General features: G+C 46.8%; 1 protein-coding gene and 1 non-coding gene across 4 annotated transcripts in view; both read right to left on the reverse strand.

The window, feature by feature from the left end:
* Positions 1-24,455, reverse strand: part of TRAPPC12 (trafficking protein particle complex subunit 12) — a 168,415-nt gene that overhangs the window by 138,660 nt on the left and 5,300 nt on the right. For all 3 annotated transcript variants that reach the window (XM_088479508.1, XM_088479507.1, XM_088479509.1), the window contains exon 2: positions 21,692-22,911. In XM_088479508.1, coding sequence (XP_088335634.1) covers positions 21,692-22,906 — 1,215 coding nt within the window. In that variant the 5' untranslated portion in view covers positions 22,907-22,911. The remainder of the gene's footprint in view (positions 1-21,691; positions 22,912-24,455) is intronic.
* On the reverse strand, positions 19,395-19,585 carry LOC148516837 (U2 spliceosomal RNA). Its single transcript, XR_015879369.1, has one exon. It is a non-coding gene; the product is annotated as a U2 spliceosomal RNA (small nuclear RNA).

Raw genomic sequence — 24,455 nt, forward strand, 5'->3', positions numbered from 1 at the left:
CAAAACAGCATGGCCATACTGTGAAGCAGATGCCGCAAACGTGTCAAAACGTTAAAACTTTGCAGAAGTATGCCGGCCTGACCAAGTGGTCGCCTGACAAAGCTGGGTCAGGGAAACACCGCGGCCAGCCACCCACGAAGGACCCACCGTGCGCGTACAATGCGCTGTGATTGAAGTAGGAGGTTGTTTTGATGCAGCCAGATAGGCTTGTCTGATTGTCAGACGAATCCATCTAGAAATAGTTGCCTTAGAAGCCGGCAAGCCCGGACGCATCATATCATATCGAACAAACAGCGTATCTGAATTCCGGAGGGATGCAGTCCTATTAACATCAATCTGAAGAGCCCGGACAACGTCTAGGGATATGGAAGCCGAAGAATCATCTTTAAACACCGGAACCACAAATCGGTTGGTTGATGTGAAATGCAGACACTACCTTAGGCAAAAAAGATAACTGCGTACGTAGCTCAGCCCTATCCTCATGAAAAATGAGATAAGGCGGACGACAAGAAAGCGCCCGTAGCTCCGACATACGCCTAGCAGAGGCGAGCGCCAAAAGGAGAACCACTTTCCATGATAAAAATTTGAATTCCACAGTCTGTAAAGGTTCAAATAGGGAAGACTGGAGAAAAGAGGACCAAATCCAAATCCCATGGGGCCGTTGGAGGTACAAACGGAGGTTGTAACCTGACAACCCCCTGTAGAAATGTTTGGACATCAGGCAATAATGCTAGTTTCTTCTGAAAGAAGATCAACAGAGCCGATATTTGAACCTTCAAAGATCCCAGACGAAGACATGCTGATAAAACAGCCTGTAGAAAAAGAAGCAGCCTAGGATAAGTTGAATTCTGACGGTGGCGCACCCTTACGTTCACACCGAGACATACGCCTTCCATATATGATGAAAGTGCTTTGAGGTAACTTCCTTTCTAGCCCTTAACATAGTAGGAATCACTCTGGAAGGGATACCCTTTCTACTTAAGATAGCCCTTTCAACAGCCACGCCGTCAAACGAAGCAACTTTAAGTCCTGATAGATAAAAGGACCCTGTTGCAGTAGATCTTCTTGCACAGGAAGAGGCCACGGGTCGTCTATCAGTAGAAGACGTAGGTTGGAATACCATGCCCGTCTGGGCCAGTCTGGAGCCACTAACCGTACCTTTACCCTTTCTCGTTTGATTCTTTGAAGCAGACGAGGAAGTGGGAGTGGTGGAAACAGGTAAACAAACTGAAACCGCCAAGGAGTTGTTAGAGCATCCACTGCCACCACCCGTGGATGTCTTGTCCGTGAGCAGTAAAGTGGCAGTTGATGGTTCATCCTCGACGCCATGAGATCTACCTGAGGGAGACCCACAACGCTGAATCAGTTGTTGAAAGACCTGTGGATTGAGCATCCATTCTCCCGGATGAATGTCTTGTCAACTGAGGTAGTCGGCCTCCCAATTTTCTACCCCTGGGATGAAAATTGCTGATATCGCTACAGCAAATTCCTCTGCCCAGAAGAATGCGGCTTACCTCCCTCATGGCGGCCCGACTCTTGGTGCCGCCTTATCTGTTGATTTACGCCACAGCCGTGGCGTTGTCGGACTGCACTCTGATGGCACGGCCCTTCAACAGAGGATGTGCTACCTGAAGAGCATAGAACACGGTCCTTAGCTCCAGAATGTTTATGGGTAGTACCGCCTCCAGTCAAGTCCAGCGGCCCTGAAAGTGTCTTCCCCAAGTCACTGCCCTCCATCCTCTCAGACTGGCGTCTGTGGGGAGGAGAATCCATTTCCACATTGCAAACCGCTTGCCTGCCAATAGGTGAGAGGAATTCAGCCACCAAAGGAGAATGTTCGAGTCCTGGGTGACAGTTGAATTCGCTGGTGAAGAAAAAGGTGGGACCCTGACCACTGAGAGAAGAGGTCCAGTTGGAATTGATGGGCATGGAACCTCCCGTATTGGATGGACTCGAAGGTCGCAACCATCTTTCCCAGAAGGCGAATACACAGGTGTACGGGCCCCCTCCGATGACGCAGTATCAATCGCACCATGTGTTGGATGGAGGTGACCTTTTCCTGCGATAGAAATACCTTCTGCTCCACTGTGTCCAAAATCATCCCTAGGAAAGGCAGACGCTGAGTAGGCTGTAGATTACATTTTTGATAATACAGGATCCATTCGTGTTGTAACAGAAGACTCTGTTACCCGGATGTCCTGCAGTAATTGAGTGACTGACGGAGCCTTGAGAAGCAGGTTGTCCAAGTACGGGACGATAGCAACCCCTTGAATCCGAAGAAGGGCCATCATTACTGCCATGACCTTGAAATTGAAAATGAGAGGCCCGCACTGCGAACTGAAGGAATGCCTGATAAGGAGGCCAAATGGGAATGTGGAGATAAGGATCCTTTATGTCCAAGGATACGAGAAACTTGGCAGACTGCAGGGACTCCATTTTGAACTTGAAGGTCCGCAAATAAGGATTGAGATGTTTCAAGGTCAGGATGGGTCTCTCTCAGCTGTCCGGCTTGGGAACTACAAACAAGCTGGAATAAAAGCCTTGACCCTGCTGATGGATAGGGACATGCACTATTACTTGAGAAGACAGTAGCTTTTCTATTGCTTCCTGCATTACAACCAGTTTGTCTGCTGATGCCGGCAAACCGGTTGTGAAAAAACGAGGAGGTGGTTGGATCTGAAAAGCTAACTTCAACCCCTGAATAATGATGTCCCGGACCCACGCGTCCTGGCAAGACTTGATCCAAACTTCTTTGAAATTGCGAAGGCGAGCTCCCACCCTGGGGTCCCCAGGAGAGAAGGGAGCATGTCATGCAAGAGGCTTAACTGAAGACTTATCATGCTGGGAGGAGAATGCAGTGGCTCTGCCCCTGCCTCTGGAACCACGGGAGATAGCGGAAGCTCCTCTGCCACGACCCCCAAGTCTCCCTGGGATACGAAAGGACTGAAAGGTCGGTCCAGCAAAGGGTTTCCTAGGAGGAGTAACAGCAGATGGGAGATAAGTGGACTTACCACCTGTGGTTTGAGATATCCACTTATCCAGTTCCGTTCCAAACAGAGCTTTCCCTGTGAATGGAAGCACTTCCACGGCTCTATTAGTTTCCGCATCCGCCTGCCATTGTCTCAGCCACAGGGCTCTGCGGGCTGAGACAGCCAAGGCCGAGGATCTAGAAAAAAAAAAAAAAAAAAACGACTACAAATATCCTTAGAAGCCTCTCCAAGACAAGCAGCAGTCTCTGCAATTTGTTCCGCTAGAGGAACCAGAACCTCCGCCAGAGCCCCAGTCATAAGGCCCTCAGCGAGCTGCTTAGCCCATGCTTCCACCGCCTTGTTGACCAAACAGCTGACTAATGCGGGTCGAAGGGACACCCCCGCTATAGTGTACATAGACTTTAAGGTAGTTTCTAACTTCCCGTCAGAAGACTCCTTTAAAGAAACTGCTCCTGGAACAGGGAGCACCGTCCTTTTAGACAGCCGTGACACTGAAGGGTCCAGTGAAGGAGGTGTTGTGCATAATTTCCTGCTCTCTGCAGGATAGGGACAGTAGGATAAAAGTTTACGTGAGATCTTAAACTTTATCGGGGTGTTTCCACGCTGAGGTAAGGATCTCGTCCAATTCTTCAGACACTAGAAAGGAGGCTGCTAGCCTTTGTTTCTTAATAAAGATAGACTGCCTAACTTCCACAGGGTCCATGACCTCAACAAGTAACACCTGGCGTATAGCTGCAATCAGCACTCTACACCCTGAGATACAGGCGCCACTTCCTCTGGCGCCTGTTCCTTTATAGGGTCCTGTACCTCCCCTTCCTCTGTATCAGGCATGTAGTCCTCTTCCGGATCATCCCACATAAGGGGATTCGGTGTTAGTCTCCTAGCAGGGACACTAGAGGAGGATGCCATGGGAGGAACCTGGACTGACATAACCCTTGTGAGCCCTTCTACAGACTTGGCTAAAGACCGCGCCCAGTCTGGTTCAGAGAAGGCAGACCTCTGAGATCTTTCAACCTCTCTCCCTGCGAGAAGCTTCCAGCTCTGCAGACATTTGAGACATGACTGATGTAATTTGATCAGCCCAAATAGGGTGTTGTGGGTATGCTGCAGTCTGTGTTTCTGAAACAAACTTCTCACACAACAGGGAACTGGATGATAGTCCCTGTGTAAACTTCTCTGCACAATTCTTACAGGAGAAAGGTTTTTGTGCATCCTTAGACCCCTTTGAAGTCATGTTACCAATTCACTGTTAACACACACACACACACACACACACACACACACACACACACACACACACACACGGTAGTGATACACACAAACACACACAGAGAGACTGTTTAGAAAGAAGAGATTAAGGGCATAGAGGGAGATTGTGCTATTAACCCAGCCCAACTAGCACTGATGCAGAGACCAGTGATGTGTAACATAATATAATGTGCTGTAATCGCTTTGAAAACACAGTCTAACCCCACTGTGCAGTCACAATCTGGGCAGACAGCCTGTGTCTTCTAAAATGGCCACCAGCCTCCTTCTGGGAGCGCTGGGGCAACTGGGAGGCAGGAGCAGAACTGTGTTAGGCTCCGTCCCCTTTCAGAGCTGTATCAGTTGCTGCTTTTTAATGCCCATCTGTCATTTTCTCCTGGCCACCCTGCTACTCAGGGTGCCAGGAGTCACTAAACTTCCTGCTGCCAAATGCTGCCGGCGGCGGGCTGAGCTAATAGGGGACCGAGATGAGCACCGCACGCGGCGCGTCTGGCTACCCACCCCCCAGAGACAGTGGTCTCTGTAGCTGAAGACCCCAGTGCACGCCGCAAGCAGCGGCAGCTCCAACGAAGCAGACAGGCAGTGAGCTGCCTGTCTGATCCTCTTGCTGATCGAAGATCCTTGATTTTTAGCAGAGGGATCTTTGTATGTGACCAGCTCCCTTGGTACAAAATTAAGACCAGCCGGTAGGGGGGTATAGAGGGGGAGGAGCTAGCTACTATTCAGATTTATTAAAGTGCCAGCTCCCGGTTAGCCCACATCTATACCCACTGTACTGAGACTCCAGTGTCCCTTAGTGGATGAAGGAGAAAGTACCTTTCTGAGCAGAGTTTTATTTATTTAATAAAAATTATCATCAACTGATGAACCACGGAATTAATCTCAAGGATTAGCCGAACCTTCATAAATGATTGCACCACCTTAACATTTTATTTAAGGTCTATAAAATAAATAGTTGTGTCGTAGTAAGATATGACCTCTATTCACGGCGAAGGACTAAAAATTTTTGACCATCGATTGCCTGGGAGAGTAGCCTAGAAACAGTGTTAGCTGGAATCTACGTCAGTCAGCTGACCGCACTTTACCCAATTAGCAAACTAGAAGGAGCTCAATGGGAACACACAAACATTTTTTCTACTCAACTATACTAGTTTTATGGTGGCCACTAATGGGTTTGTATAGGTGTAAGACAGCCATGTTTTTCAGCATTATATCAGAATCCAGATTCAAGCACAAGTAATTATAATTGGGTTTTCACATCTTGCTTACCTTCATCTCTAAGAACCCATTGGTTTTAGTCTCATCTTGCATTTACAGAATCTATGGGGGGTATCAAATTAGCCACAATTACCTGTTTTTCTACAAAAAGTTTTCACCGGTGACAACATTTCTCCAAAGATGGTTACCGGGCTATCTTATTAGCCGTGGTTTTCGCATATACAAATACTGGTATAGGGATTATTGCTAATTTCTTTTCACCACCTCTGAGCTGGTGATAACCAGTGCAAAACCCCTTTTTTCACAACAACTATATCTGGAAACAGTCATTTAACAGGATTTAAATATGTTTAGGTTTTATTGTGTTGCATTACTACTCGTGGAAGCGGTTGTCTCTACCAATACAGTTTGAGGCAGTGCCACCCATATCAAACTGTTAGTACCAGCGCGTTTCACATGCTTTCCAAATCTACAGCATTCAGTTGTGTTTCACTGTAACATGCCTGCATGCCAATTCATACATAATCGTTGGGCATGTTCCATGCTGTTAAACTTAGGGGGAATTCAATCAACCGCAATAACGTTAAGTTTTCTCCAGAGAACACTTCTCACCATTCGCCCAAATTTGTCGCAAGTTTGTGCGCTCTGCTTATCGTACTATCCTATTGCAGATTTGAGATAACCAACTCTCACAATAATTCTTGCATGGATGATAGGTGAGAACTACAGGTGAAAATGAGGAAATCAGTCTGTAAGCTAAGGTAGGGTAATGATGTAAAAGTGTTAGTAGCCATAATCCAAGCGTTTGGGGTTCTTAAATTGTGTCAAATGGCTGTTATATGCACAGTGATCGTGATGAGTGAAAAGTCCACAGTCCCAGGGACCCTTCACTTTAAAAAATTGGGGTCCTACTTCACGGTTTCTGGGTCTCATCACATATTATGCAGGTTGAGGGCAAGTAGCAGTTGGGACAGTGCTGGGGGAAGGTAACAGTTGGGTTAGAGTTGAGGGTAAAGCCAGAGAGAAGGTGGGGTAGAACTGGGGGTAAAGGGGAGTAAGGGCAGGCTAGGCTGGGGGAGAGTAGGAAGGGGATAAGTGCAAACAACAGTTGCGACAGTGCTGCGGGACAGGGGCTAGGGGAAGGCAGTGCTGGGATAAGGGAGGGGAAAGGGTAGATAGCAGTTGGCGCAGTACTGGGGGGGCAAGGAGGCGATTAGGGGCTTTTACTGGCATTGCACAGAAGGGTCCCATCCCACACTGGCAGTACCCTGGCACTCCACAGAAGGCTCGCACTATACACTGGTAGCACCCTGGCATCACACAGAAGAGTTCCACTACACAATAGCACCACCCTGGCATTGTGCAAAAGGATCACACATGGGCACAACAGAGCAGGATCCCACCACACGCTGGGAAATGTGGGTCCCAAAACACAATGGAGAACACCTGGTGCAACACAAGGTGCCTCATCTCACCCTGGTACCCCTATGTATCACACAGTAAAGCAACACCACACACTGGTACCACTTTGGCATTGCACCCCACCACACACTGGCAGCCCCAGGAAAGACACTGAGCACAGATTAACACAGGATGTGGCCCTGGAGAGCAACTACTCATGGTCCAGGTGCTTTTTCTTGGTGCAATCTCGTGGTTGGTGGCCTTGCAGACGATCCTGATACAATCCGTGTTGCTCTGGTTGGACATTGTGGCTCTGGGCCGGGGTACGACAAGAAGAGGATGGGGCCCGGGAAGAGAGGGGGGACCCGGCGCCACCTACCCGCAGACCTGAGCATGGAAGCCTGGAGCATAGTCATGCTGTCAGCCCATGCGGAGAAGGAACGGCAGCTTGTGGAAAGTGCCTGGCGGCATCACATGACCGGGAGAGGGGGGGAGAGATCTGGAGTCATCTAGCTGCAGACCTGTGCATGGAGGCCTGAAGCACAGTCACGCTGTCAGCCCGTGTGGCGCATGGAACGGCAGATGCTGCAGAGAGCCCGGCGGCATCACGTGACCGGGAGGCGGAGGTCTCAGGCGCCAATTGGAAGATGAGACGCTGCCGCCCGCGGCCATTGGCTGGGAGACACTGATGGATGTCACTGGGCCAGCAGCTGCGGCGCGCACACACAGTGCGTCCTGCAGGACTCGGGTACTTTTAAAACTGGATCCCTTAGTGAATGTAGCGCGTAAATAAATGCTGTAGTTAAATTAGGGGCACATTAAAATGTATATTTTTGTATCATTATAGGGCATTTTTAAAAAAAAATAAATTCAAAATACACCTGTCACTTGCAACTGCAATGTTTAAAACACTTGTCCCATCCATACAGCACCCCTAAATATATGTTCCACTACTTTAAACCCATTTTCCAATACTTTTTCACTCCAAAAATGACATATTATTGGCCAAATTAAGCTAATTAAAAAACAATTTTTACCTAATTAGTCATTAAGGAGGGTGTCCCAGTGGACCTGCACCAAAGTCCCGACATTTCTAGCCAAAAAAAACATTTTTGTATATGTGAGGTCACTTTAGATTAAAGATTTATTAAATAATGTAATTACTTTACTTTTAAATAATGTGTGTACAATATATTTTTTAAGATACTTGTCCAAATTTATATTAAAACATCAATAACTATTAAATTGCTAGCAGAAAGCAGGGCATCCCGGGAAACCACCCTAAACTGCACGGGTAACAATTTTTGGGATGCAGCCCATATTTTAATTAAAAAAAAAAAAACACAAGAAAAGAATGAGCATTCATATATTAATAAAATTCTGCAATAACTTTGCCTAAATGAGGCACATAAAGTATAACAATTGTATGAATAAGTGTCTTGGTTCTTGGTTACACAGAACAACAAGTGGTATATCCAGTCACATACATAAAGGCGCGTATCCACTAGGCGATTTTGACAGGCGATTGCACTATAAACTACATCGTTATCGTGCAATCGCCCGCATATCGGGCATGTAAATGACAAAAACAATCAGCGATGCGCGTGTCCCCTGGCCGTTTTTGCCATCTATCATCGCCCGTACATGCTGGTCAACCTGACGATCCCATCAGGTTCAGCATCTACAGCAGTGGTTCCCAAACTTTTTTGAATCACGGCGCCCTAGAGTATCAGCATTGTTTTTACGGCACCCCCAAGACAAAAATTTATTATAGAGAAATTCAGAAAACATGTAGTAAAGTGAAGTAGATTGTGCTGACCTATCATCCTTAGGTATGTGGTGGTGATGTTTGAGCTTCTTTTTGTCCATATATTTACATTTACATTGACCATAAATAATTTGATTTGGTGCTGGACCACCAACCTGAGGCACCCCTGCAAGTGTCCCGAGGCACCCCAGGGTGCCACGGCGCACAGTTTGGGAACCACAGTGCACCTTAAACAGACCCTTTCCCCTCTCTCTTTATTGTGATTGTTTAGTCTATGGCAGTACCCCTATTCCATAAACATCATAGATATAGGATACCGAGATAATCAGGGGGTTTGTAAATCTGACTATTCCAATTATTGATTTCCTGTGCAATAGATCCTTTTTCCTCCTGAGCTCAGGATCTGTAAAGGCCGCTTACAAACTAGCACTACACTTTGCCAAAATACACAGGTCCAACCCACAAACAAGAATATACACTGTATGCAGTAAACGCTATGCAGCTCACGTCCTATACCCACAGCTGAGGTGTGCAGGACAGGCCGCGAGCACAGGTGTAGCAGTAAATATCATGACACCTGGACAGGAACCCTTTCCATTTTTAGGGTTACTCAGATCAATGGTATTATACTGATAGATACTGAAAAACAGTGTGATGTATTTTGGCTAAATTCACCATGTCGACACTGAGGACATGTAGCCATTAACAGAATGTCAACTAAACATTCCTGGTGGTCCAGCAGATACCTAACCTTGTTCGGCGGTGGCGTTATGACTACTTCTGGCTGATCCTCCAGCAGTTCGGGCAGTAACGCCCCTAACCCTCCCCCTAGTACATAGGCATCCTGTCCCGCAGTCTAACCCTCCCTCTAGTGCCCAACTGTCCTGTCTCGCAGTCTAACTCTCCCCCTAGTATCTAAACCTCCCGTCTCGCAGCCTAACCCTCCCCTAGTACCTAAACCTCCTGGTCCACAGCCTAACCCTCCCCCTAGTGCCTATCTGTCCTGTCCCGCAGCCTAACCCTCTCCCTGGTGCATGGCCCTCCCCCTAGTGCCTAACCGTCCTGTCCCGCAGCCTAACCCTCCCCCTAGTACCTAAACCTCCCATCTAGCAGCCTAACCCTCCCCCTAGTGCCTATCTGTCCTGTCCCGCAGCCTAACCCTCCCCCTGGTGAATGGCCCTCCCCCTAGTGCCTAACCGTCCTGTCCAGCAGCCTAACCCTCCCCCTAGTACCTAACCATCCATCTAGTACCTAACCTTAACCCTCAGCTCCCTGCGGAATGTCGACATTTCACAAGTTGACATTCTGCAGATGTCAACATGTTCCATGCTGACATTTCAACAATGTCAACATCATAACTGTTGACATGGTGACTGCATCCCTTTGAAAAAATATTAAAATATATAAGAATCATCTTGTAATCCAAGGAGAGCTACTAACAATGCTAATTTTCTCTGCTCGGAGTTCCACTGCAAAACTAAAAAAGTATTAAGTAACTGGGAGAGTCAAGAACTTCCTAGCCAATCACAAGCTGTTTTCAACAGTTGATGTTAATGAGTGGTTGCCAGTGAAAAAAAAAGTCAGTCAGGTCCATAAATATTGGGACATTGACAGAATTTTCATATTTTGGCTTCTATTCACCATCACAATGGCTTCGAAATGAAACAAATAAGATGGGCTTTAACTGCAGACTTAATTTGAGGGTAATTACATCCAAATCAGATGAACGGTGTAGGAATTACAACGGTTTCTATATGTGCCTCCCACTTTTTAAGGGGCCAAAAGTAATGGGACTATCAACTCAAAAGCTAGTTCATGGACAGGTGTGGGCTATTCCCTCGTTATTTCATTATCAATTAAGCAGGTAAAAGGTCTGGAGTTGATTCTAGGTGTGACATTTGCATTTGGAATCAGTTGCTGTCGATGCAATATGAGATCCAAAGAGCTGTCACTATCAGTGAAGCAAGCCATCATTAGGCTGAAAAATCAAAACAAACCCATCAGAGAGATAGCAAAAACAATAGGTGTGGCCAAATCAACTGTTTGGAACATTCTTAAAAAGAAAGAACGCATTGGAGAGCTCAGCAACACCAAAAGACGCGGAAGACCACGGAAAACAACTGTGGTGGATGACAGAATAATTATTTCCCTGGTGAAGAAAAACCCCTTCACAACAGTTGACCAAATCAAGAACACACTCCAGGAGGTAGGTGTATATGTGTCAAAGTCAACAATCAAGAGAAGACTTCACAAGAGTGACTATAGACGGTTCACGACAAGATGTAAACCATTGGTGAGCCTCAAAAACAGGAAGACCAGATTAGAGTTTGTCAAACATCTAAAAAAGCCATTACAGTTCTGGAACATCCTATGGACAGATGAGACAAAGATCAACTTGTACCAGAGTGATGGGAAGAAAAGAGTATGGAGAAGAAAAGGAACTGCTCATGATCCAAAACATACCACCTCATCAGTGAAGCATGGTGGTGGTAGTGTCATGGCGTAGGCATGTATGGCTGCCAATGGAACTGGTTCCCTTGTATTTATTGATGATGTGACTGCTGACAAAAGCAGCAGAATGAATTCTGAAGTGTTTCGGGCAATATTATATGCTCATATTCAGTCAAATGCTTCAGAACTCATTGGACGGCGCTTCACAGTGCAGATGGACAATGACCCGAAGCATACTGCAAAAGCAACCAAAGAGTTTTTTAAGGCGAAAAAGTGGAATGTTGTGCAATGGCCAAGTCAATCCCCTGACCTGAATCCGATTGAGCATGCATTTCACTTGATGAAGACAAAACTGAAGGGAAAATGCCCCAAGAACAAGCAGGAACTGAAGACATTTGTAGTAGAGGCCTGGCAGAGCATCACCAGGGATGAAACCCAGCGTCTGGTGATGTCTATGCGATCCAGACTTCAGGCTGTAATTGCCTGCAAAGGATTTGCAACAAAGTATTAAAAAGTGAAAGTTAGATTTAGGATTGTTTAGTTTGTCCCATTACTTTTGGCCCCATAAAAAGTGGGAGGCACATATAGAAACCGTTGTAATTCCTACACCGTTAACCTGATTTGGATGTAATTACCCTCAAATTAAATCTGAAAGTCTGCAGTTAAAGCACATCTTGTTTGTTTCATTTCAAAGCCATTGTGGTGGTGAATAGAGGCCAAAATATGAAAATTCTGTCAATGTCCCAATATTTATGCACCTGACGGTATAATGCTGATTGAACATGCTGTGCTAAACCCCATTTAAGTGAATGGGCCACGGAAGTGAAAGTGCAAAATATACACAACCCACTTTCTCTCAAAAATAGGAATCGGCTTGTCCAAGTGTGGTAACATGCTTTGAATGCCTCCAAGAATACAGCAAGAAACATCCCAGAAAAACAAGCTTCTACACAAATACAAAGGTGCAAATATAAAAGCAATTACTAAGGGCACACAGCTGCATCCATGGATACTAAATAAAGCTAAATTGAGATGTACATAAATTGCCAGTGGGCTGCCATCCTTAGGCAGTTTCTACTCCAGTCAATTTAGTGTCATTTGTAACATTAAGGTGTCAATGCACAATATGTGCCTCCCAACCTTTCTGAATACAGGATAAAAATAAGCCAGCAACCCCTGTTATTTACTGAGCAAGATCTTTCTTCTCTTGCTGTTGTACTCAAAAAGGACTCATTTATTCTTGCACTGGAAAATGCCTATTGAGCACACTGTAGGACATGTGATCAGTACTTATTTCCCATGCAATAAGTTGCATGAATACAGTAATCGGAAACAAGTGCTGTGCAGATCGGAGCCTTGCACAGTTTTTTTATTTTCTTTTAATAAATAAAAAACAAAGAATTGGAAGTATCAGTGTTCAACTAGAAGGATATCTTTAAACTACAGGTTCTCCAGCTCAGTCCTCAGGACCCCAAACAGGTCTTGTTTTCCAGGTCTCCTCACAGAATCACCAGTGAAATAATTAGCTCCCCCTGTGGATCTTTTAAAATGTGTCAGTGAGTAATGTCTACACCTGTGCACCTGCTGGGTGACCTGGAAAACATGACCTGTGTGGGGTCCTGAGGACCGAGTTTGAGAACCACTGCATATCATATATTGTATGCAGATAAGATTAAGAAGTATATTTACTAAGCGGCACCATCATAGCGCTCTACAGGGAAGATTTCCCATCAGTCCCTGGCCGAATAGACCTTACAATATATATATTCGCTAATACACAGGGGCACACTAGGGCAGGGGTATTCAACATGCGGCCCTCCCGCTGCTTTTAAATGACGCAATCCCAGCATGCTCTGCCACAGTTTCGCTTTTATTACATGGTAAAGCTGTGGCAGGGGATGCTGGGATGTGTAGTTGCACAGCAGGTGAAGGGCCTTCATTTTAAATACCCCTGGACTATGGTTTTCTAGAACTTCTTATACATGGCACAAAATCTCTAAGCTACAAAATGTTGAATAATGAGTTGCTGGTGTTTGATATTCTAATATGAGCAGTGATCGCGGTGAGTGATAAAATATGTGGGTCCCAGGGACCCTCCACTTAAAAAAAATGGGGTCCTTCCTGACCGTTTCTGGGTCCCATCATAATTTATGCTTTAGAGCTCCCTATATAACTCTCAGACCTCCCCTAACCTCTTACAAATGATGCCACACAGCCATGCCCAGCCTTTACACATTATGCCGCACATTAATGCCATTTACACATTGTCACACAGTAATTCCCAGTCTTTACAATTTTGCCACACAGCCATGCCCGATCTTTAAACATTAGCCCGCACATTAATGCCACGCAGTAATGCCCCTTACAAATGATGCCACACAGCCATCCACGGCCTTTACATATTATGCTGCACATTAATGCCCTTTAGTCCCCCTATGCATTGCCCCCAGTAGATGACCCCCTATGCATTGTCACTAGCAGTAGCCCACCTATGCATTGCCCCCAGTAGTAATCCCCCCTCTGCAGTGCCCCCGTAGTAAACCCCCCTCTGCAGTGCCCCCAGTAGTAATCCCCCCTCTGCAGTGCCCCCAGTAGTAATCCCCCCTCTGCAGTGCCCCCAGTAGTAATCCCCCCTCTGCAGTGCCCCCAGTAGTAATCCCCCCTCTGCAGTGCCCCCAGTAGTAATCCCCCCTCTGCAGTGCCCCCAGTAGTAATCCCCCCTCTGCAGTGCCCCCAGTAGTAATCCCCCCTCTGCAGTGCCCCCAGTAGTAATCCCCCCTCTGCAGTGCCCCCAATAGTTGACCCCCTATGCATTGCCTAACCTTTTTGACCTTTAGTGACCTGGGCCTAATGCCCAGGTCACTCACCTATGTGTGGGGCAAATACCTTCATATGGGCCTAATGCCCCCTATGTAGCCTGGGCCTTGTGCCCACCTATATACCAACAGGCCTATTGCCTGAATTTATGCCACGGGCCTAGTGCCCCACAACCCTGGTGGTCTAGGGAGGGGTAAATAATGGTGGCCCAAGGCCGCCTAACCGCATGGTGGAAGAGGCTGCGGGGAGGATCTTCGATAGCTCTTTTTCTTCCCACCCCCGCAGTTCTCTTCGATCCTCAGCTTCATACTTCTGCCACTGGCCCGTCCTGGCCAGCGGCGCCGCCTCTTCCTGTCTTCGGGCCTCTTGCGCGGCCGCCGGAACTGTTGCCGTGCCGCTCTGCTCTTCAGGAGGTCTTCTCTCCTCTCTGCGGTCGGTACTGAAGTTTCCTGCATAGCCGCGTCCAATTCAAGACACGGCAAGTGGGCGGGGCTATGACGCGGCGAGCCGCAATTGACTCGTTGCGTCTGCCTCCTATTGGCTGCTGGACTGCGAGCCGTGTATGGCTCGCGGCCAGTGCCAAACAACCACCGCTGACTGCCGCTACTTGGCTTCCGGGCTGCGAGCTCCACTTAGCTCGCACCCGCCGCCAAGCTACTCCCGCCGCCACTGGTGGAAGGGACCGGGCAGTCCCTTTACCAGGTACCCGCCGCAGTGGCTTACCCGGCGCTGGGAACAATGTGCCGATGCTGGGATCAGACACTTGATCCCAGCACGGCTTTCCACAGCAGCAGCCAATGAGAGTCTGATTGACTCCTCTAACAGACAGCGTTGTGTCTGTTACTGCAGGGGACGTGCTGTGCTGCAGCCAGCTGTCAGGGATTGGCTACAGCATAGCGCGTCCCCGGTGACTTTAAAGAAGTGGGTCCCCAGTGCCCGACATCAGGTAAAATACGCGCTATAGCACGTATTTGCGAACACTGCAAGACACCAGCAACTCTCCAGTTAGATATCTGAAACTAAAAGTATTGTTCCTGACTGACTTAGTGCTCTCCATAAAAATTAAAGACCAAACTAAATAGAATTTCCGTTCCAGACTGAAAAAAGGTTACACCTATCAGCAGACTTGCATTGTGCAGGTTTTACAGAGAATGAGTTTAATTACTAAATTTAACCATCTTTTTTTTTTCCCCCCAAGGACATTTATGTGATTTTATTTTTTCAGTAACATATTTAAATACTGTAGATGGATTTTTATTCTATGGCTTTATTAGCTGGGGCAGTGCTTCCCAAACTCGGTTCTCAAGGCACCCTAACAGTCCAGGTTTTCAGGATATCCATAAATAAGTGCAGATGATTTAACTAGTACCTCAGTGAGTTTGATCAAACCATCTATACGCAAGCATGGATTATCCTTGAAACCTGGATTGTTAGGGTGCCTTGAGGACAGAGTTTGTGGGAAACAAAACAAAAGGATGAAAAAGACAAGAAAAAAAAAAACACACACACTAGGGGAAACAAATAAAACAAAAGGAAGAAAAATTAGATTTTGGTACTTACCGGTAAATCCTTTTCTCTGATTCCACAGGGGACACTGAAGGTGCTTACGCTGGGGTATAGAGGCGTGGTTAGCTGGAGCTGGCACTAATTAATTCAAAAGTGTGAAGCTCCTCCCCCTCTATTACCCACCAGCCCTCAGTTTAGAAAATGAAGACCGAGAGGAGATGGAGAACAATAGGAGTGAAAAGGAGAAATATCATACAACAACAAAACCATACAACATACGGAACTAACAGGCAGGCGAAGAGCGCTGAGGTTGGCGTCCAGTGTCCCCTGTGGAATCAGAGAAAAGGATTTACCGGTAAGTACCAGAATCCCATTTTGTCTTTCATCCACTAGGGGACACTGGAGGTGCTTACGCTGGGGACGTCCCAAAGTTTTCCCCACGGGCGGGGGCGCTCTGAGGGACCTGCAGAACAAGGCGGCCAAAACTTGTGAACCAATGACCAAGTGGCCGCATGGCACCATTGTAAAGTGGAGGCACCGGCACCCACAGAATGTGTTGACAGACGATCATTACTGACATAACTTGACTGCGGAGAGCTCGAACCACATCCAGGGTAGAAGACACACCCGAGTTCTCCACCAAAGAGGCACCACAAAAGGTTGGCTTGTGTGGGAAGCCGACCCCACCTCAGAGAGGAAAGCGGCTACCGTCCTGAGTACCGCCCTATCAGCATGAAGCACAAGGTAAGGACACTTATGGAACAGAGCCCTCCCATTCCGAAACTCTGCATGCCGAAGCCAAAGCCAAGGATCCATAGGTGGTACAAAAGGTGGCTGCCCTCGCAACACCTCCTGAAGAAAGGGCTGCATCTCAGGAATGAGGAGCAACTTACGGTGAAAGAAATGAGAATAGCAGAAACCTGCACTTTAGAAGATCCCAATCGCAGGCCAGAAACTGATCTGGTCTAGAGAAAAAAACAAAACAAAAAACAAACAACGGAACAACCGCAAAGTTCTAGACGGAAAGCCCCGACTGGTATCCATGTCACATAAGAGCGCCAGGTGCGATGATAATGCGCAGCCAAAACTGGTCTCCTGGCGCTAAACATGGTGGGAAGAAAAAAAAACGAGTCTGGGATGCTTTTGTATCCTAACATATCAGTTCAAGAGCCACCCCTTAAAATGCAGTTTTGCTCAATTGGGGTGGACGAAAGGACCATGTTGCAGAGGGTCCGGGAAAGAGGAAGGGGCCACGGGACTTCTGCCACGAGGAACTGAAGGTCCGAGAACCAACTAGTCCGAGGCCAGTTCGGAGCCACGAGAAGACTGAGGTCGACTTGTGTTTTATCCTATTTTGTAAACGAGGAATTAGCGGAATCGGAGTAAACCGGTAATCCAAGTTATAGGACTGGTAGAGTGTCGACTGCCCTTGCCTGCGGATCCCGACTACTTGACATGTGTGCTGGAATCTGAACTATTCAATCTGGACACCATGGGGGTCCACCTGAGGACGACCCCATCGAATCACGAGTGCGTGGGACACGTCTGGGTAAAGTCTCCATTCCCCAGGGATGGATGTCCTGGCGACTTAGGTAATCTGTTTTCCAGTTGTCCACTCTCGGCCTAGATACTGCCGACAGGAATAACGACAAACTATCGTCCTTTTTTTTTTTTTAACCAGAGAATCTGAGTTACTTCTCGCATGGTCATGAGACCTCGAGTTCCACCCTCGAGGTTGACGTAAGCGACTGTCTTCGCGTTGTCTGAGTAAAACCTCCCCGCAAGAGACCTTAGCAACTTTGCTGCTTGTAGCAGAGCATAGTAAATCACTTTGAGTTCCAACTCACTTATGGGCCACCCTGTTTCCAGAGGGGACCCACGAACCTTAAAGTGATAGCCAAGAACCACTGCTCCCCAGCCTCATAGGCTGGCGTCTGTAGTCACTTTCCGAAATTTCTGCCCGCCAAGAGATTGTTGGATTGTGTCCACCAGAGTAGACCAGTAGCCGGGACCAAACGGATCCGTTGATGTAGATGCAGGCGAGTCCCTGACCTCTGTGATAGCAGGTCTAGCTGGAACACCCAGGAGTAGAATCGTCCGAATGGAAGTGCTCCGAAAGCAGCTACCATCTTCTTCAAGAAACGTAAACCAAGAAGCATGGACACCCTCTTTGGTCTGAGGACTAGCAACCGGATATCCAGGCTTAGTCTTCCGGAATTAAAATTCTCTGAAATACCGTATCCAGGAACACCCCCAGAAACTGGAGTCTCTGGGATGGACCGAGGCTGGATTTCTAGAAATTGATTATCCAACCATGTTGGATAAGAGTCTGGTATGTCAGGTAGGCGTGGTCCAAGAAAAGAGATTCCTATGGAGCCTTGAATAACAGGCTCTTAGGTGAAAATGCGGGGAACCGAGGATAACGGCAACGCCCAAAATCGTTAGTGATTTTTCAAAATTGCAAAAAGCAGGAAGGCCTGGTGCGGTTCCTCATATGGGAACATGGAGATAGGCATCTTCTATATCAAAGGAAATGAGAAACTCCACTGGTTCCAACTTGCAAGACAGACTGAAGTGACTCCATTTTGAAATGATACATCCTCAGATACTGGATTAAAGACCTCAGGTTTAAGATGGGTCTGACTGAACCATCCGGCTTGGGCATCACCCAAAGATCTGAGTAAAGCCCCATACCACGTTGATGCACTGCAACCGGAACAAGCACAATAGATTGTTGCAGAGACTGCGACCAAGCCTGTTGAAAAGACCTTAAGCGAGTTCTGTACCTGTCGTGCAACCTTTTGTGGACGACCGCTACCTCTGCCGCCCCATGCCTACTTGGGAGGACCTCGGGCCCTACCCTGAAAGGGCTGTGGGTGCATGAAAAGCCTGAAACGAGGAACCAGAGTAAGGTCTCATGGATCCAAAGCATATCACCAGTGAACTGTAAATATTCAACAGCCCTTCTGGATTCTGCGGCTGCCTGCCAAGAGCGCAACCAGGGAGCTCTGCGGCCAGAAATGGCAGAAGCGGATATGCAAGTGCTGATCTGACTGCATAGATCATGAATGTGTCCCGCTAATAGATGCAACCCTGCTCTGGATGTACCGGAGTCCAAGCTCGTACTCAAGTGGTCCGCCCAGCCAGCTACCGCTTTGTTAATCCAGGCGCTAATAAGTTCTAAATTGAACCGCCCCTGTAGTATAAATAGATCAGTCCAACTGTGATAAGAAGGGGGTCCCCATGGTAGATCTAGGATCTGTCGGACAGTCAGAATTAAAGGCTCCCCCACCATAGAGTATTAAGTAACGTAGCACCCGGCATTGGAAGCATTGTTTTCTTAGAAAGACGAGAACAGACGCATCCACCGGGGAATATGTCACCCACCTTTCCATAGATAATGGAAAAGGATAACTGGGGGGACGACGACGTAGAATCTGTATCAGACAGATTAAAAATCTCTGAGTAGCAGCAACAGATTTTAAATTCTGATTCACGGATCCTCATGAGCGTGGAATTCCCCGTCTGACTTCTCTGACTGTAGGACAGTCATCAGAGGGCGCTTCTGAGTAGGTTTTTTTTTTTTTTTAATAGAAAATGGAGGGTACAGTAGCTGCAGTACCTATAACCTCGGGTATTGATAGGTAACGCCCTATGAGGGCGGCAAGGGGCTTGTCTGAGATCTTCCCAGAGGAAAGAGCATTAGACCCCTTCAGCTGTACCTGGAAGAGACGTGAGTGAGGGTGGAAGAGGAGGCTTCTGCCCACACTTTCCAGGAAAATAAGAAAGTTAGCCCCTTGCGGGCTCGCATCGCTTGCCACAAAGATATATTCCCCTCTCACTTGGATGGTAGGGAATGACGTTGGACACTGGCAGATGACGTCATCGTACATCTATGGAAAGGGATCTCTCTCTTCCCCAGAGGCACGGAGGAAGTGACCTCACATGCATGTGACGCACTAAGTGTGTAATCTTTTTTTAGGTGCACCGGTCCTGGCAGTACTGCAATACCAGGTCAATGTGTGGGGTGGACAGAGCATGCTCTTCTTCCATCTCCCTGTTCTAAAAATTAATTTAATCTATGGCCCCCAGATAGGGGGCGGATCAGATATTAAACTGAGAACAACAGATACTACACTTGATCTTAGCCAAAAGGCAGAGAAGCGATTCAGCACTGAGCTTCCCTTCCGCTCCCAGAGAGGTTGAGACCTACTCATTTCTCCTATCACATCAGCGGCCCATGTAGGAGTGAGTGAAGCAGAATTAGCCATGGAAGGCTCTATTAAACAAGCACAAGCAAACATCTTTTTGTTTAAAAAAAAAATATATATATATATATACACACACACACATTTTTGTCCAGGGCAGGACTTGATCCTGGGACCTAGTGGTTCAGGGTCGGTGGAGTAGCCTACTGCCTGTCATTTAAGACACACAGACTGTATCCAGACTATAGAGTACAGTATAGAAAAAAAAAAAACCAGAAGGCCAAAGGTGGGAACAGAGGAGAACCACTCCCCAGCCCACAGATTAGTTCCTTTCAAGGAGAATCCAGCCTTTACATAATCAACTGCAACACTAACAGGGAGAGATGCAGGTATACAATAATAAAGACAGCAGACACGCTGTTTGTAACAGCTCCATGCCGCTTAGAGAGCGCGTCTTTAGACTCCGCCCCCCTTACATGCTAAAAGCAAAAGTGGCTTCTATGTAGCCATAATCTCAGCCCCGCTCTGCTGCCTCCGCAAAACGCGTGTCCAGCGGGGGCCGTTGAAAGCTGGGAGGTGAGCTATAAATGTACACAGCCTGTACTACAAGCGCTGAGCAGTAGAGGTTGTATAAACCTTGAAAACGACAGACACGCTGTTTACTACAGCTGTATGCCGCTAGTACTGAGAGAGAGAGAGAGCCCGCGCGGATATAGGCTCCGCCCACTTTATGTGAAGGTCTAAAATGGCCTCTGTATTTTGTCAGCCCCGCAGTGCTGCGCTGTCCAGTGGGGGCTGAGAGCTTTGGCAGGGAGCAGCGCCGTGCGCTAATAACCCAGGCACTCTGTAAAAATACAGAACGTGTCTCACACTACAAGCGTGGGGGAGCCGGGGGATGCGCAGCTACATACTCACTGTGCTCCCATGGAAGTCTCTCTCAGCAGGTCAGCACTCTCCTCTTCTTGCTGTGGAGATGTGCTGTTGCGATAAGGAGCTGTCAGTTGCTTTTAGAATAAGCACTGTGCACTCTTTAGAAAAGTCAGGACGCCAGGTACCCGGATCCCACCTTTGGTATAGGTGGCGAAGGGTACCTAATCGTGCAAAAGATGCTATAAAATAATAAAATAAATGTATTGCTGGAGCACAGCATATAGTGACCAGCTCCTAAGGCACATTTTCTAAACTGAGGGCTGGTGGGGAATAGAGGGGGAGGAGCTTCACACTTTTGAATTAATTAGTGCCAGCTCCAGCTAACCACACGCCTCTATACCCCAGCGTAAGCACCTCCAGTGTCCCCTAGTGGATGAAAGAGAAAAGAAAAAACAAAATACTAAAAATAAAAAAGAAAGGTACTACTTATCCATAACTTATCCCATAGTTACTATTGCATATTATATTGCATATTAAGAGCTTCCTAAGAAAATGACCACAAAATATATTAGTCTAGGGCAGGGAATCGGTATGTAATGCCGGCGGCTAATACAGAGACCGGAAGCCCGAACGCTCTACATCCCAACTGGGGCTGGTAAGTACCCTAACCCACCCCTGTCATCCCCCCCTAACCCTAGCCCTTCCTTCCCGCACCCTAAACCCAACCCTCCCAGGGGTGCCTAACCCTAGCCTCTTCCCCAGGGGTGCCTAACCCTAACCCCCCCTTCCTCTAGCCTAACCCCTCCCGAGGTCCCTAAACCTGTCGCTAACACCCAACATACCCCGCTTACCTTCGTTCAGCATGGCGGCTGTCGGGATTTCGCCGTCGGGCTAAAGATAGGCATCAGGGTTTAGACGGCTATTTTTAATCCCTAGTTGGGCTTTTTGCGTCAGGATTCTTATGCCGGTAACTTAACTACATCCCAAGGGCAGAGGTTCCCAAACTCCGCCATCACAGTGCATGTTTTAGGGAGACATTTATAATCTGAATTTGGCGAAGGGTTTCTTAATTGTCATAGGGTTAATTGCTTGGTCTGTACATGCCCTATTCCTGATTTTACTAAATACATTACTTTATCTTGCTAACTTCATGGGATAGGACACAAAGTAGTCAGTCAGCAGGTACAGTCTCTTACCTGGATGTTATCAAACTTCAAACCAGGCATTGTCAGCTTCTCCTTGTCAATGAAGACGGGGTTATACTGCTGAGTGGCCACGGAGAGGAGTATATTTCGGGTCTCTTCAGAAGGCAGCCATGCGTCGTTTCTTCTGTCCATCTCACTCATGTTTAGAGCCGTGGCGAACGGGTCATCGCTTCCAGCAAACACGCTATGAATCTGCGAGAACGGCTTTGGAGACTGAGGTATTTCTAAAGAAGCTGATGAATTACTCGAGTCAAGGGACTTGTTCCCCACAAAAAAACCTACAGCAGCAGCATCCTGGGAGGTGCCGCTCTCTGGTGTTAAAGGCGCTGGGCTCCTTTCAGGGACAGTCGGAGCAGCGTTTGGGTTACTGACAGAAATAAACATGGAAGAGGTGGTGAAGGAATCAAAAAAGTCTGATGCTGAAGAATTGGCAACTCCGCTATCAGAGAAAAAGTTGCTTAAGCTCGGACTTGGCTGGACGACATGTGTTTGAGTCTTTATGGAACTTTTAATCTCAGCTCCGAGACTTGGTGACTTGACCATCTGAGATTCAAAGCCATCGTGGATTAAGAATGACTGTTGTGCATTAGACTTGCTAAAGATTGTACAAACTGGGATGGTCTCATCTATTTGAGATAATCCGCTATCTTGGGTAACTAGCTCTTCTTTGTGTTCACCCCCTGACATAAGTGCGTCTATATGCACCATTTCATTTTCCACGTGTGGCTGGCCCTCATGTTGGGCAGACTCATTGTCAACGGTCAGCAACTCTGAACTAGAGTTTTCCGGACTGGCCTCTAGTTCGTTTCTATTGTCATCGCTTATGCTTATATCACGCTCTTTTTCAGTTTCGTGTACCAATCCTATGGAAGCACTGCTTTCTATTTCATCCACAATGTCTTGTAGGCACCCAAGATCTCCAGCATCATCTTCACTGATGTTGGGAGAGTCGGATATAATGACACTTTCCATCATCTGCTCGTTCAGTTTGTCCAGCAGGTTACCCGAGTCCTCGGAAAGGGTGACGTTTTCTTCAGATTCAAAGGTGTCGGCATCAAGGTCAATTGTTTCCTCATGAAACAGAATCTCTTCCTGCTCCTCTGCCGTATTGGATTGAGGAAGTTCTGCAACCACGTTAGATTCCATTTTAGTTGTACTATTAGGAGACATGATGTCATTTTCAGGGTTGGTATCAGGGTTCTCCATTGCTCCTATAGAAAATAAAATAAAAACCACATGACTTCAGGTTTTATTTTTAGTCATATCTTATTATATTTTCTGGTTGATTTAATTCACATCAACTTACTGCCAATTTTAACAGTACACTTACAAAAATGCAAATTGGACAAATTACTTTGTAGAATTTCTTATCTGTCATATTTACAATTATGGTACGTACACAAGGGACGATTAAAATGATCGATCACATCGCTAATATCGTGCATTTTTTGGTCCCTTCCAACCCACCAACAACCTGCGATGCGCGGGCACGTATGGACGATAACGATATCGTCCATCGCCCGCGCTTGCAGGTCAACCTGGTCGATATCGACAATGTTACTAGAGGGAACCGCGATCGTTGGTGGGTTGGTGCTGTGCTAGATGATCGATATCGATCATCCAGCACACCCGGGAGATCATTCAGCGCTATCGCTGATGGTCGTCCAGTGTGTATGCACCATTAGAGTGCAGGTAATTAAAGTTTGTTCCTTACTTGTTTGTAAGCCAATTTTTACTTCTGACTTGAAGGGGTGATTCAATTGTTTAGCGCAGCCGCAGTTTTGTCGCACTATTTAATTGCTGCTTCCGGCAGGCGCGAATGCCATGAATGCCCAGTATTCTGCTCGCAACCTTCTGAGGTGGCGATCAGAATTGACGAAAAGTCCGTATCTTGAGCGCCCAAACGTTCCAGGACTTCAGACGGGTTTAGCCCCACCTGATGAATTTGGGTGAGAATTGTGAGAAAAGTAATGGGCGTCTGCCAGCACAAAACAATTTAATATCGCCCGTCTAAAGTGACGGGCGATCGCTCATCAAAATCAATTGAATAGCCCCATAGGAGACTTGCTAAAATAAACAAGTATCCATTTAGTTTGCATTAGCAGCAAGTAAAGGCTAAATTCAAAAACATTTCTTGCAGTTATGTGAAATAGAGCTGTTTCCATCACATTATTGTGGAAATTGCTCTAAATGGTTCTTTAAGTATAACATCCGAAATGGTTTTTATAGCCATGTTCGCTAAGGTTGCAGACGTTTACTTCTGTGAATTTGGAGATAAAAATTAAAGTGTTCTAGCATTAATTATATGGAGCTTACATTCTAATGACAAAGCCTACTCAAACACGGTATTCATAACACATTGTGGAGGTAACTCTGAAGGTAACAAGGTACCGTTGGAGCCCCCATTCCATCAGTGCCAGGTTCAACAAATACATTAAGCTGTCGACATTTATAAAAACAGAGCAAAGAATTTTTTTAAATGTTATTAGCATTTTTTTAACTTGATTTTGTGAAAGTGGCATCCAGGGAATAGACAGCACTCCAGGAGATTGCAGAAGCGACGTTTCTGGATCTAGTGTGATCCTTTCTCAAGCTACAGATGCAAGGACGTACACACTAGATCCAAAACTTCGTCACTTCTACAACTAAAATAACTAAAACGTTTATTGCAATCACCTGGCTTGCCTTCAATTCCTTGGTTTATATTATCCTTTTATTCTGGCACCTGGAGTTGATATATTTTTTTTTGGTGAGG

The sequence above is a fragment of the Taudactylus pleione genome, unplaced genomic scaffold, assembly GCF_031769625.1.
Source record: "Taudactylus pleione unplaced genomic scaffold, aTauple2 ptg000238l, whole genome shotgun sequence".
Lineage (NCBI taxonomy): Eukaryota > Metazoa > Chordata > Amphibia > Anura > Myobatrachidae > Taudactylus > Taudactylus pleione.